The sequence below is a fragment of the Rutidosis leptorrhynchoides genome, chromosome 3, assembly GCF_046630445.1.
Source record: "Rutidosis leptorrhynchoides isolate AG116_Rl617_1_P2 chromosome 3, CSIRO_AGI_Rlap_v1, whole genome shotgun sequence".
NCBI classification, from domain to species: domain Eukaryota; kingdom Viridiplantae; phylum Streptophyta; class Magnoliopsida; order Asterales; family Asteraceae; genus Rutidosis; species Rutidosis leptorrhynchoides.
The window spans coordinates 396,616,067-396,628,999 of record NC_092335.1 but is presented as its reverse complement, the minus strand read 5'-3'; the positions used below and the strand labels follow the sequence as shown (position 1 = coordinate 396,628,999).

The window sequence follows — 12,933 nt, the reverse complement described above, 5'->3', positions numbered from 1 at the left end:
ATATTGTGTGTTGATGGTTGAATCTTGGTCAAAGTGAGGCTAACACATCAATGAGTTGTACAATTGAAGCTACAAGCATCAAGGATGAGAACCGTGATGAGCATCAAGCACCAAGAAACCCACCGGAGCACTTGTTTGCTGTTTTTCGGGGTCTGATCAGACTCCTGGACTTCTGGAAAATTGATTTTCAGATAGTTCATTTCGAGTAGATGACTTTTTGTTTAGCGCCTTAATCCGATATACGGTTCAGGATTTATAGCCTTCCGAAAGTCACTACGTCTTTGTAACGTTGTGCTGAAATTTCTGACCTACTCGCACTTAAACCATCGCCACGGTCAAACGAAGACGAGTTAGGTTCTGAAAATTGGTCAGCGGTTAGATGACTCACATACGGAGCCATGGCCACTAACTACGTGTCTTTTCGATTTGTATAAAGGTCGTAATAGCTGTCTGAATCAGCCTTTTGTTTCAATCTCTATTCTTGTTAAACTTACCTTAGTTTTGATGAATGATGATGATAATGATGATGTTGATGATGACACTTAAACTTAATTTATGCACTTTTACACTTATTGGGACAACATACTGACCTAGTGACCTTTGACATAGGTTGACGACCTTTCGGACCGACTTACTACCTGCATACGTTTCATATCGACTTTTACTGCTTATTCACTGTGAGTTATAGCATCCATTACTACTTTTTACTATTTTTGGGACTGAGAATACATGCGCTATTTACGTTTTACATACTAGACACGAGTACTTAAACTTTATATATGTGTGGGATACAAAACGGCACAAAGATTTCCCATAGCTCGGTAACGTTTAATCATTGGTTTCCTAACCGTGAACGCGAATCTTAGATATGGATCCATAGGGTTTGACAACCCCACTCAGGCTAGTCGCGCTAGCAGACAACGACTGTTTAATACTTCGAGGAGAAACGCACTTTCCAGGTGTACTTTTAGGGGGTGATATACATACGTTAAGTCTAGTTACCGGGTGCCCACGGTTAAGCATATACTATTCATAATGATTTAAACTGCTGGTTGAAGCACTGAAATCTCGTGGTCTACATTACTTTACTGATTACAAACTATAGCTCACCAACATTCGTGTTGACTTTTAAGCGTGTATTTCTCAGGTGCTTAGACGATGTTGCTTCCGCTGTTAGAATTGCCGTCTTGGTGTTATAGACTTGCTGTTATGGACCTGCTGTGTTAGATTTCCGCTGCATTACTTAGAGATGTCTCAATCATGGAACTTTACTTATTCATTCGTAACTTATGTTATTTTCAAACAATGACTTGTAACGACCTTTGTGTCAAGTTATCTTTTGTAAAACGCTATCTTTTTTATGAATGCAAAACTGGTTTTCAAACAGCATATAGTGTTTGACCTTGTAATGATCCTGTTGTTGATGAACCGTACACGATGGTTTTGTACGGGGCGTCACAGGTATGTATTTTTTTGGCCCGCTAATTTTCTTGATAAGGGTAATATGAGAATGTTTATGATTAACAATAGTTATAAGGTTGTTATTAAGCAAGAGCAATGGATGTCATTTTTTTGATCTGATGGTCCAGATTTAAAGTTATTGATTAAATTTATCTCAATTTGTCCTTTTCTTTTAATATATAATATATATATATATATATATATATATATATGTGTATATATATATATATATATATGTGTATATATATATATATATATATGTATATATATATATATATATATATATATATATATATATATATATATATATATATATATATATATACACACTCTCCATCTGACCCAATTTAACAGCCTCTAAACAAAAATATACAGAGTTTAATAAATATCATTATCATATTGTACTTTTTATTCACTTTACAGTTTCACATTTTACTTTTTTAAAAGCAAAAAACAAAGATATAAAAGACCTTTATTCTATTATTCTTATCTATTTTTAAAACTGAATTATAAATTTTGACATAAAAAAACAAGCATATTAAATTAAAACGAAGAAAGTATAATATAAAGGGGATAATTCTCACACACTGTTTTTTGATCCTCACACACCCTTTTACCCTATTATTAGGGAGGAGTTCAAGTAAATTAGTGTGTGAGGATCAAAAAACAGTGTGTGAGAATCATCCCCCATAATATAATGGTGGGATCTATCATCACATAACCAATATTGCCCCTAATCACTCCCATATTTCATGGGTATTGATATTTCCAACACCCATTTTAATTAATCCACCACAATTTTAAATTGTTTCCTATAATACCCTTTACCCTTATATGAATAATTAAATAATAATATTGAAAATGTACATTTAAGCCATTTATTAGTCTTGTCCAGGGTGTCTTCGGTGCATGTGCAAAGTGTGCAGCCGCACAGGGCCTTAAATTTTTAAGGGGCCCAAAATTTTGAAAAACCTATGTAATAATTCAAATTTTTTTTTTTTTTTGAAAAGCAAGCCCCCAAAGTGTAGCAGGTGGGGATTGAACCTGGGTCCTTTTAGAACTTTTTCAAGCATCTTACCACCAAGCCACCCATTGGGTTATGCGATAATTCACTTATTCGTACATAGTAACGGAATATCTACTTGCGGTCTATCATCTAACAAGAAAGAATTAATAGATTGACGTTTATAGGTATTAAAAACAATATAATAGGAGTATTGACTATAAAGAGTTGTCCAATTACTTCGTTAAAAAAATGTTAGGATTACGGTTTTATATAAACAATAGTGTAACTATAACGAGTTGACAACTATTTGAGAATAACACTTTGTAACGGTTGTTTTGAAATTTTTTAATTCTATTGTTTACGCTATCATAGTATTATATATTATACGTATTGAAAAAACTAACATTTATAGGGGTCCTTTTTAAATTTCGAATAGGGCCTCCGAAAATAGCCAGACGGCTCTGGTCTTGTCGGCTCCTCTTCTCACCTACACTCAACTTCTTTTTCCCTTTCCACCCCACCTGTTTCTTGCTCACTAAGACCATATATAATGGTGATGAGGGTGATGGGGGTGACGGGGGGGGGGGGGGGGGGGGGGGGGGGGTTTGTTGGGTATAGTGTTGAGTTGGCAAATGTGATGAGGTGATGGCGTGATGAAGTTTGTAGTGGTAGGCGTGATGGTTGTGTGATGGGTTAGATTGGTCCCACATTTTTATTTGTTTTTTTTCACTTTTGTTTGAGTTATTATTATTATTATTATTTTATTAAATCATAATAACAATTTTTTATAGTTTGTATTATTTATGTTTATGTATTTTTGAGTTTAAAATGTATTTTTAATATTTTAAGAGCTATTTGTAAACATCTATAAAGGCTAGGGACATAATACGAAAATTTCTATATTTCAATTATATCATCGTCTTCCTCCTTGAACCGCTAGATCCCCAAATTTCATTTTTTTTTCATCTTCATCAAAAATTTGCAGATCCCAAATTCATTTATTATATTTGATCTTCTTCTTCTTTTCAATTGATTGTGATGTATCTCTTTATTATTGGATGTACCTTTCAAACACGCCAAGCTCTTTCCCGTGAAGCTCACATCGCGCCGGTCGATTTTGGGTTCCATCACGCCGCGTTACGACGCCATCAAGGCGTGATGGTGGTGTTTTTCCAGTGATAACGCTGCGTTAATTAAGGTCTAACAAAGTAATGAAATTTCTTCTAGTCACTTGTGTTCTTACTAAAATTTTAAGACTACCTTTTCAGTATACTCACTTATAGTTTTGCTTTAATTTAGTTCTAATAAAAGCCCTCCAATAAATCTTATCAAGAAATTGGTGAGTTTTCTTTTACATTTGTTTCGATTTGCATCTATGTGATTGTTTTAGTATTGTACAAATTATTAGGGTTATATTTTATATTTTAGGTTCGGATGGTTAATCTTTCAAAAAGAGGATTTGTTTAGCCTGCGAAGGAAATTTAGGCACAAACTAGATGGAGGCCAATAAGAAAAGACAAACAAAGATCTGGTGATTCTTAAAAGTTAAGAAAATTACAATACCTCTCAAGAATAATTTGAGAAATAGATTAGGTACTTTTTAATAATGTAAAGAAAAAGGGGTGATAAATGTGTGTCGTTATTAAATCGAGTTATAAAAATATATATGATATATGATTGTTTTTTTTTTTTAGGTAAAGGATTTCACCCGATGAATCTTATTAAAAAGAATAAAGAATGGTTACAATTGAGTCCAAACGCCTATAGATGAGTTCTATAGCCTCACAAACAGCCTAGCTAATACAAATTAATTAGCAAACACGAGCAACATGCTCACGAACAAAATATAAAGAAACCATCCTAAGAAATCTTCCAATCTGACTTCAAACGTAGCGTTTGAGGAGTCTTCTTCCATTTCATAGACATGAGCTTTAACCGGACCGTCGAGAGAATAGCATCACCAACTTGATCACAAGTTCTCTTTTTCCCCTTGAAAAGCCTATTGTTTCTTTCTTGCCACAACATGTAGACACTTGTCGCAAAACCCAATTTCACAATAACAATACGAGCAATATTACGCTTAGCAAATGGACTTACCAACAATGTAAATTCCCTCCAAGAGTAACTAAAAATCGGAAACTCCATCATCTGCTTAAAGCGTGACCAAACGTGATTCGAATAAGAGCAATTAAAGAATAGATGATCATGGGAGTCCGAAATTTGATTGCACAAAGGACAAAGAAGCGAACCATCCGAAATAATTTCCCAATACTTAAGCTTATCTTGAGTTTTTAATTTCTCTCCGATCAAAAGCCACAACACAAAAGCATGTTTGGGAATACACTGAGGGTATCAAACAATCGAATGTCAATACACCTCAGGGGCTCGGATTCGCAACAATTCCCATACACCATGAACAGAAAAGTCACATAGGTTAACTACACTATCTCTCCATTTAAAAATATCATGGCCTACTGATAAATTAGGAGGATCTATAGTTAAAAGTTGGGGGAACCTGGATAACCAATCATGGGACCAACACCACTCATTATTATGTATAATTTCACTTACTGAATAATTGAGCGAGTAACCAGCTTGTGTAATAATTCGTGGTGTGAGAAAACTAGATAGAAGACCACATGAGCTCCACATATCAAACCAGGACGAGGTGCGTTGCTCGTTTCGAATGATGTGGTAAAAGTGACCTCTCAATTCTTCGCGAACTATAAGAATTTTGTGCCAACTCCAACTAGCATTACCCGGGATATCGACTGTCTAGAAGTTATGTCCATTCAGTCTATACGAAAAAATCCACCAGACCCATAAGGACTCGTGATTAGACAAAATACGCCAAATATGTGTTGCAATTAGAGCCGAGTTCCATTCACGTAAACCCTTAATCCAAAGATCACCTTCTGATTTCGGGAGACACACATCCTTCCATTTAACTTTTGCTTTACCCTTTTTTAGCTCCCATTGACACCAAAGTATCCCCTCATGAGGGCTCAATATCATTGATAATAGTACAAGGCAATATAAAAACTGATTGCCAATACACTTGAATAGATGACAATACCGAAGTAATAAGTTGTAATCTTCCGGCAAATGACAAAAATTTGTTCTTCTATTTCTCAACTCGACTTCGAACACTATCCACAAGGATCTTGCAGTCACTATAATGTAATCGAGAAGTAATCAATGGGACTCCGGGATACTTTACTGGTAGATCGCCTTCCTCAAATGGCAATAATGCTAAAATTTGGTGCTTAACACCTTGTGGAACATTGCCAAAATATGCCTTGCTTTTCGGGATGCTAGGAACCAAACCAAAGATGTTTTTAAACTCCTCTATGTCTGAGCTAATAACTCTAACAAAAGGAAAGTTTGCATGAGAGAAAAGGAATAGATCATCCGCAAAACACAAATTAATAATTTCTTGCTCCTCGCACTTTGGATGATATCTAAATTCATCGGACAACTGGATCTTCTATTTAAGAAGTAATGTAATGTAACATCATAAGATCGGGCCTAGGTGGAAATGACCAAATTGCCCTTGTATGGTGTTAATTAGTGATTTTAATAATTATATGCTTATAATTAGTTGTGTATTTGATTAAGACCAGTTTGTGACAAGGGTCACAGAACAGGTTTGTTTATTTAAATTGGACTTCATTTGGGTCGCCAGAATACGCACGAAAGATATCAGATAACTGGTAAATACCCGTGTGTGATGGGGTATTGTGTTTAACACTAATATATAAGCTAGGAGTCAGCATTTTCTCTCATTTTCTTGAAAGTTCTAAACAACCCCATACCTAACTCTTTCTCTCTTACAAACCCTAATCTAATCCAAGTCATAAATTGAATCAAGAGGCTTTAGTGACTGATTCTTAGCATCATTGTAAGTATTTATCCAGGTTTGTTTGCTTGAATTTGTGCTTTAATTCATAGAAATTGGGTTTTGGGTATAAATGGGTTTCTGATGAATTTGATGCTTGAATCTTGCTAATTGATGTTAGTTAAGCTTGTTAGATGCTCTATATATGTTGTTTGTATGCTATATGAGCTTTGTGGACTGTTAATCAATCATAAACATCTTCAATTTGGGATTAATCTAAGATTTTGTACAAAAGTGTGTTCTTAAAGTTTTGGTTGAATTCTTGCCTAAATCTTTCTTAGAAGTGTTTATTAATGTTATTGGATGCTTGATTATTGATCTATATATGTTAGATATGTTTCGTGAACGAAATCTTCATTTTGGTGTAAAAATCGGTCTAAACAGCGTCCTGGTGCTGATGAACAGCACTGTGTGGTTGTAGAGTGTAGCCGTATGGTTGCAAGTGTTTTTGGGTGGTCGCAGGTGCAACCGTACCGTTGCAGGTGCATCCGTGCGGTTGCTTCTGGTCAGCTTTTTCTGAAACTTGTTTTGGTCGTAACTTTTGAACCGTAACTCCGTTTTTGATGAATAAACTATCATTGGAATCGTAATGAAATTGTGTCATTATTGAATGGAATTAGGTGTAGACTTATCCAATGATGAATATATGATGTTATGACTTGGTTTAAAGTTATGATTGAGTGTATATATATTGATAATGCTAAAAACGAACATATATTTCATAGCATTATTCCTCAAGAAAGACAAGCTTTTAGTTGTAATTGTTCTATTTACAAGTGATATTCGTTTAAATAATAAAAGGTGAAGACAAAAGACAGATTCGACGAATTGAAGACGCAAACGACCAAAAAGCTCAAAAGAACAAAAGACAATCAAAGAGGTTCCAATTATTGATAAGAAACGTCTCGAAATTACAAGAGTACAAGATTCAAAACGCAAAGTACAAAATATAAAATCGTACGCAAGGACGTTCGAAAATCCGGAACCGGGACCAGAGTCAACTCTTAACGCTCGACGCAACGGACTAAAAATTACAAGTTAACTATGTATATAAATATAATATAATATATAATTAATTATATTAATTATATATATATTATATATATATTATAAACCGTCGGTAAACAAAGAGCCAAACTCCTCTGAGCTGTAAAAGTAACCTCCGCGACTCGCGGAGTTTGAAGGCAAAATTGGCCGCGAGTCGCGGAGCCCCAAAATGAAAAACTGCCTATAAAGCCAACCGAATTCTGATCGCAAATATCCATCTTTCTCTCTTCTCTCATATATACGTAAAATATATATATATATATATAATTTATATTTTAATTTTAATTTTAATTATAATTCTAATAATAAGGGTATGTTAGCGAATATTGTAAGGGTGTAAGTCGAAATTCTGTCCGTGTAACGCTACGCTATTTTTAATCATTGTAAGTTATGTTCAACCTTTTTATATTAATGTCTCGTAGCTAAGTTATTATTATGCTTATTTAAAACGAAGTAATCATGATGTTGGGCTAATTACTAAAATTGGGTAATTGAGCTTTGTACCATAATTGGGGTTTGGACAAAAGAACGACACTTGTGGAAATTAGACTATGGGCTATTAATGGGCTTTATATTTGTTTAACTAAATGAAAGTTTGTTAATGTTAATATAAAGATTTACAATTGGGCGTCCCTATAAATTACCATATACACTCGATCGGACACGATGGGCGGGGTATTTATATGTACGAATAATCGTTCATTTAACCGGACACGGGAATGGATTAATAGCCACTAGAATAATTAAAACAGGGGTGAAATTACATTCAAGGGTAATTGGTGTAATTGCTAACAAAGTAGTAAAACCTTGGTTTACACGCAGTTGATAACCTGGTGTATTCATTAAACAAAGTATTAAAACCTTGTTACAATTCGAATCCCCAATTAGTTGGAATATTTAACTTCGGGTATAAGGATAATTTGACGAGGACACTCGCACTTTATATTTATGACTGATGGACTGTTATGGACAAAAACCAGACGGACATATTAAATAATCCAGGACAAAGGACAATTAACCCATGGGCATAAAACTAAAATCAACACGTCAAACATCATGATTACGGAAGTTTAAATAAGCATAATTCTTTTATTTCATATTTAATTTCCTTTATTTTATATTTAATTGCACTTCTAAGTATCACATTTTTATAGTTATTGTATTTAATCGCACTTTTAATTATCGTACTTTTTAATTATCGCAAGTTTATTTTATCGCACTTTTATTATTCGTAATTTCATTTATCGTTATTTACTTCATGCTTTAATTTAAGTCTTGTATTTATTTTTAATATTTTACATTTGGTTTTAACTGCGACTAAAGTTTTAAAATCGACAAACCGGTCATTAAACGGTAAAAAAAACCCCCCTTTATAATAATAATATTACTTATATATATATTTGTATTTTTTATAGCGTTGAGCTTTGTTTAAAAAAGATTCCCTGTGGAACGAACCGGACTTACTAAAAACTACACTACTGTACGATTAGGTACACTGCCTATAAGTGTTGTAGCAAGGTTTAAGTATATCCATTCTATAAATAAATAAATATCTTGTGTAAAATTGTATCGTATTTATTAGTTTTTCCTAGTAAAATATAAACTATTTCGTATACCTTAGCTTTGACATCAAGTATTTTTGGCGCCGCTACCGGGGACTCTCTTAAAAGCCGGAAGCGCAACGCTAATATATATAAAAAAAAAAGAGAGTTTTAGTTAACTTTTATTAAAATTCGTTTTTGTAAAAATACGTTTTAATTAATCAAAAATATAAAAAGAAAAACAAAAATATAAGTATTTTTAAGATTTTGTTAAATATTTAAGTTTTATAAGTTTCTTTGTTTTTATTTTAGTTTATAAAAATATAAGTTTTATTTAAATATCTTTTATTTATTTAAAAACAGAAAACAGAAAATAAAAAAAAATAAATAAAGAAAAACGCGTCGAATTTAATAAGCTGTCATCTGAATTTCTGAACCCCGCGACTCGCGGGGTTTTCTGCATTAATTACCGCGACTCGCGGAGCTGCTCTGACACGCTAACAGGAAGCCCTAATCCTGCATTTATTACGGATTATTATTAATTATTATTATTATTAACCCTAATTATCAATTATTATTAAAATTAAGTTTTATTTTAAAATTTCTTTTTATTTAATTTGTTTTATTTAGTTTAATTAGTTTAATTAAATTGTAAAATTAGTAGTTTTAATAAATAAATAATATAAAAATAATATTTTTATAAAAATTGTAATTTTTACAACTTTTTGTATATTTTTATATTTTGTCCCTTTTTAATTGTTTTAGCGTAATATTTGTATTTTTAGCTCATATTTAGTTTTAAACTTAGATTTTGCCATAGTTATTTTTACTCCTAGATTTTTAGGCTTTGCCGTAGAATTCCTTAAGTGCTTTTTCTTTAGACTAAGATTTAGGTACTTTAGAATTTTGCGACACCTTTTTAAGTTTTAGTTTCTTTTTAAGTTATTTCCATTTGAGATTTAGTTTTTCTTGTAAGCTTTAATATTTTTAGACGACCTTTTACTATGTACCAATTATCATTCCAGTTAGTAATTTCAATTTGCGATTATAATTTTAAGTTAGTTGTAGTAATAAGGTTAGGTTAGTCAAGTATTTTTAAGTTTTATAAGTTTCTTTTATTTTTCCGTCACCTTTTATTTTTCAACCATTTTTCTTTTTCGATTTTTCTTTTTAGACGAACTCTTTTTCTTTCTTATTTCTCGCTATTCTAGTTTTAGGACATAGATTTTTATTCTACTTCTTATCTAAATTTCTTAAAATTACGAAAATTTATTTTAAGTGGTTAAATTGATAGACATCAAAATTTTCTGGTTCGTAGTAATAGTTGGATTTGTACGTGGACCGGGTTATTGGAGCCAAACAGTCCTCAATTATATTGAGACCAAACGAATCCTGCCCCTCTGCTGCATCTTTTGGCTATTCGAAACGTGGGCAAAATCAGAAAAGTCTATTGGTTGGATAACTTATTATAATTTTTCTTTCCTTTTTAAAACTAATAGGATATTCAGTGAATGCACCGAGCAAGACGTTCACCACCTTTTGTACGTTCACCACCTGTAACTAGATCAAGACATTAAGCAAATATAACCGCCGTTGATTTTTCTTTAGAATCGTCATCCAGTAGACCAAGTACTTCAGTTCAAATTTCCGATAATCCATTTTTTGAACCCAACCTCACAATTGAGAATCCGGAGAATATTCAGGAACGGTTCATAGATCCTGAACCATTAAACTTTCCTCCGGAGTCACCAATCATTCAAACAGAGATTGTTGAGGAACGAACCATTAAATCAGAATCATCTAGTGATACCGATTCAACAAATTCAATTATGGAGAATCTGGAACCTTTAAGTATGGAAGACCGAATGAGAGCTAAACGCACTGGCCAAGGTCACGCAATTACTCATCCAGACATTAATGCGCCAGATTATGAAATCAAAGGACAAATTCTACACATGGTGACTAATCAATGCCAATTTAGTGGTGCGCCGAAGGAAGATCCAAATGAACATCTACGTACCTTTAATAGGATCTACACACTATTTAAAATCCGAGAAGTGGAGGATGAACAGATATATCTCATGTTATTTCCCTGGACTTTAAAGGGAGAAGCCAAAGATTGGTTGGAATCGTTACCTGAAGGGGCGATTGATACATGGGATGTTTTAGTCGACAAATTTCTTAAACAATTCTTTCCTGCATCTAAAGCCGTAAGACTTCAAGCAGAAATTGTTATGTTTACACAGAAACCAAATGAAACTCTATATGAGGCGTGGACAAGATATGGAAAGTTATTAAGAGGATGTCCGCAACATGGTTTAGACACCTGTCAAATAGTACAAATATTCTACCAAGGATGCGACATCACTACAAGGAAAGACATAGATATAGCAGCTGGTGGTTCTATTATGAAGAAAACCGAAACTGATGCTTACAAAATTATTGATAACACTGCTTCCCACTCACATGAGTGGCACCAAGAAAAAGATATCATTAGATCATCTAAAGCAGCTAGAGCCGATTCTAGCCATGACTTAGATTCCATTTCCGCAAAGATAGATGCTGTGGAGAGACGAATGGAAAAGATGACTAAAGATATTCACTCAATACGAATTAGTTGTGAGCAGTGTGGAGGACCACATTTGACAAAAGATTGTCTCAGTATTGAATTAACAATGGAACAAAGAGAGAATATTTCATACATAAACCAAAGGCCTGGAAATAATTATCAGAATAATTATCAACCGCCAAGACCGATTTACAATCAAAACCAGAATTATAACCGAAATATTCCATACAACAACCAACAAGGTCCTAGCAATCAACAAGTATCCAATAATACTTACAACCAGCAAAGACCTAATTTTCAAAACAAACCACCACAACAAACCGATGATAAAAAGCCAAATTTAGAAGATATGATGACAAAGCTAGTTGAAACTCAAACGCAGTTTTTCACATCTCAGAAACAAACCAATGAACAAAATGCTCAAGCATTTAGAAATCAACAAGCTTCTATTCAAAATCTGGAACAAGAAGTAAGTAACCTAGCAAGGTTAATAGGTGAAAGAAAACCGGGAAGTCTACCTAGTGATACAAATGCTAATCCCCGGAGTGAAACAGCTAAAGCCATTACCACAAGAAGTGGTACAACACTTAAACCACCTGAAATACCTGTAACTTCTGATGAAGCCATTCCTACTCCACAAGAACCACAACCTGATCAAGATAAGGAAAAAGAACCGGTAGTTGAAAAGGTTAATGAAGATAACACAGTTAAGGATAAACCTTATGTTAAACCATACCAACCACCACTTCCTTACCCGAGTAAAATGAAGAAAGAAAAACTTGAAGCCGAGCAATCCAAATTCTTGGATATGTTTAAACAGATAAATGTAAATCTTCCTTTCATTGATGTGATTTCAGGAATGCCTAGATATGCTAAATTCTTGAAAGATCTAATCTCAAATAGAAAGAAAATGGAAGAACTCTCGGCTGTTACTATGAATGCTAATTGTTCAGCAATGCTGTTGAATAAGATACCAGAAAAACTATCTGATCCAGGAAGTTTCACAATTCCATGTTTTCTGGGTAGTCTTAGTTCAATAGAAGCATTAGCAGATTTAGGTGCTAGTATAAATTTAATGCCGTATTCACTATACGCTAAACTAGACCTTAGAGAATTAAAACCAACCAGAATAAGCATACAACTAGCCGATAGATCAATAAAATATCCTAGAGGGATAATGGAGAACATGCTAGTTAAAGTTGGTACTTTAGTATTCCCAGTAGATTTTGTTGTTCTGGACATGGAAGAAGATTCTCAAGTTCCTCTCATATTAGGAAGACCATTCTTAAACACGGCTAAAGCAATGATAGACGTGTTCGGTAAGAAACTGACCCTAAGTATAGAGGATGAGAGTGTTACCTTTTCAGTTGATAGAGCAATGCAACAACCACAATCTGCAGATGATACATGT

The 12,933-nt window shown here is 33.5% G+C and overlaps 1 protein-coding gene and 1 long non-coding RNA gene across 2 annotated transcripts; one reads left to right on the top strand and one right to left on the bottom strand.

The window, feature by feature from the left end:
• The first annotated feature begins 3,416 nt into the window (after nt 1-3,416).
• On the top strand, nt 3,417-4,114 carry LOC139897712 (uncharacterized). Its single transcript, XR_011776755.1, has 2 exons — nt 3,417-3,806; nt 3,896-4,114. It is a non-coding gene; the product is annotated as an uncharacterized lncRNA (long non-coding RNA).
• A 213-nt stretch (nt 4,115-4,327) lies between these two features.
• LOC139901360 (uncharacterized) lies at nt 4,328-5,482 on the bottom strand. Its single transcript, XM_071884082.1, has 2 exons — nt 5,288-5,482; nt 4,328-4,810 (listed from the first exon to the last, which is right to left on the bottom strand). Exons 1-2 carry the CDS (start codon nt 5,480-5,482, stop codon nt 4,328-4,330), a joined length of 678 nt encoding a protein of 225 aa, XP_071740183.1.
• Nucleotides 5,483-12,933: the final 7,451 nt, after the last annotated feature.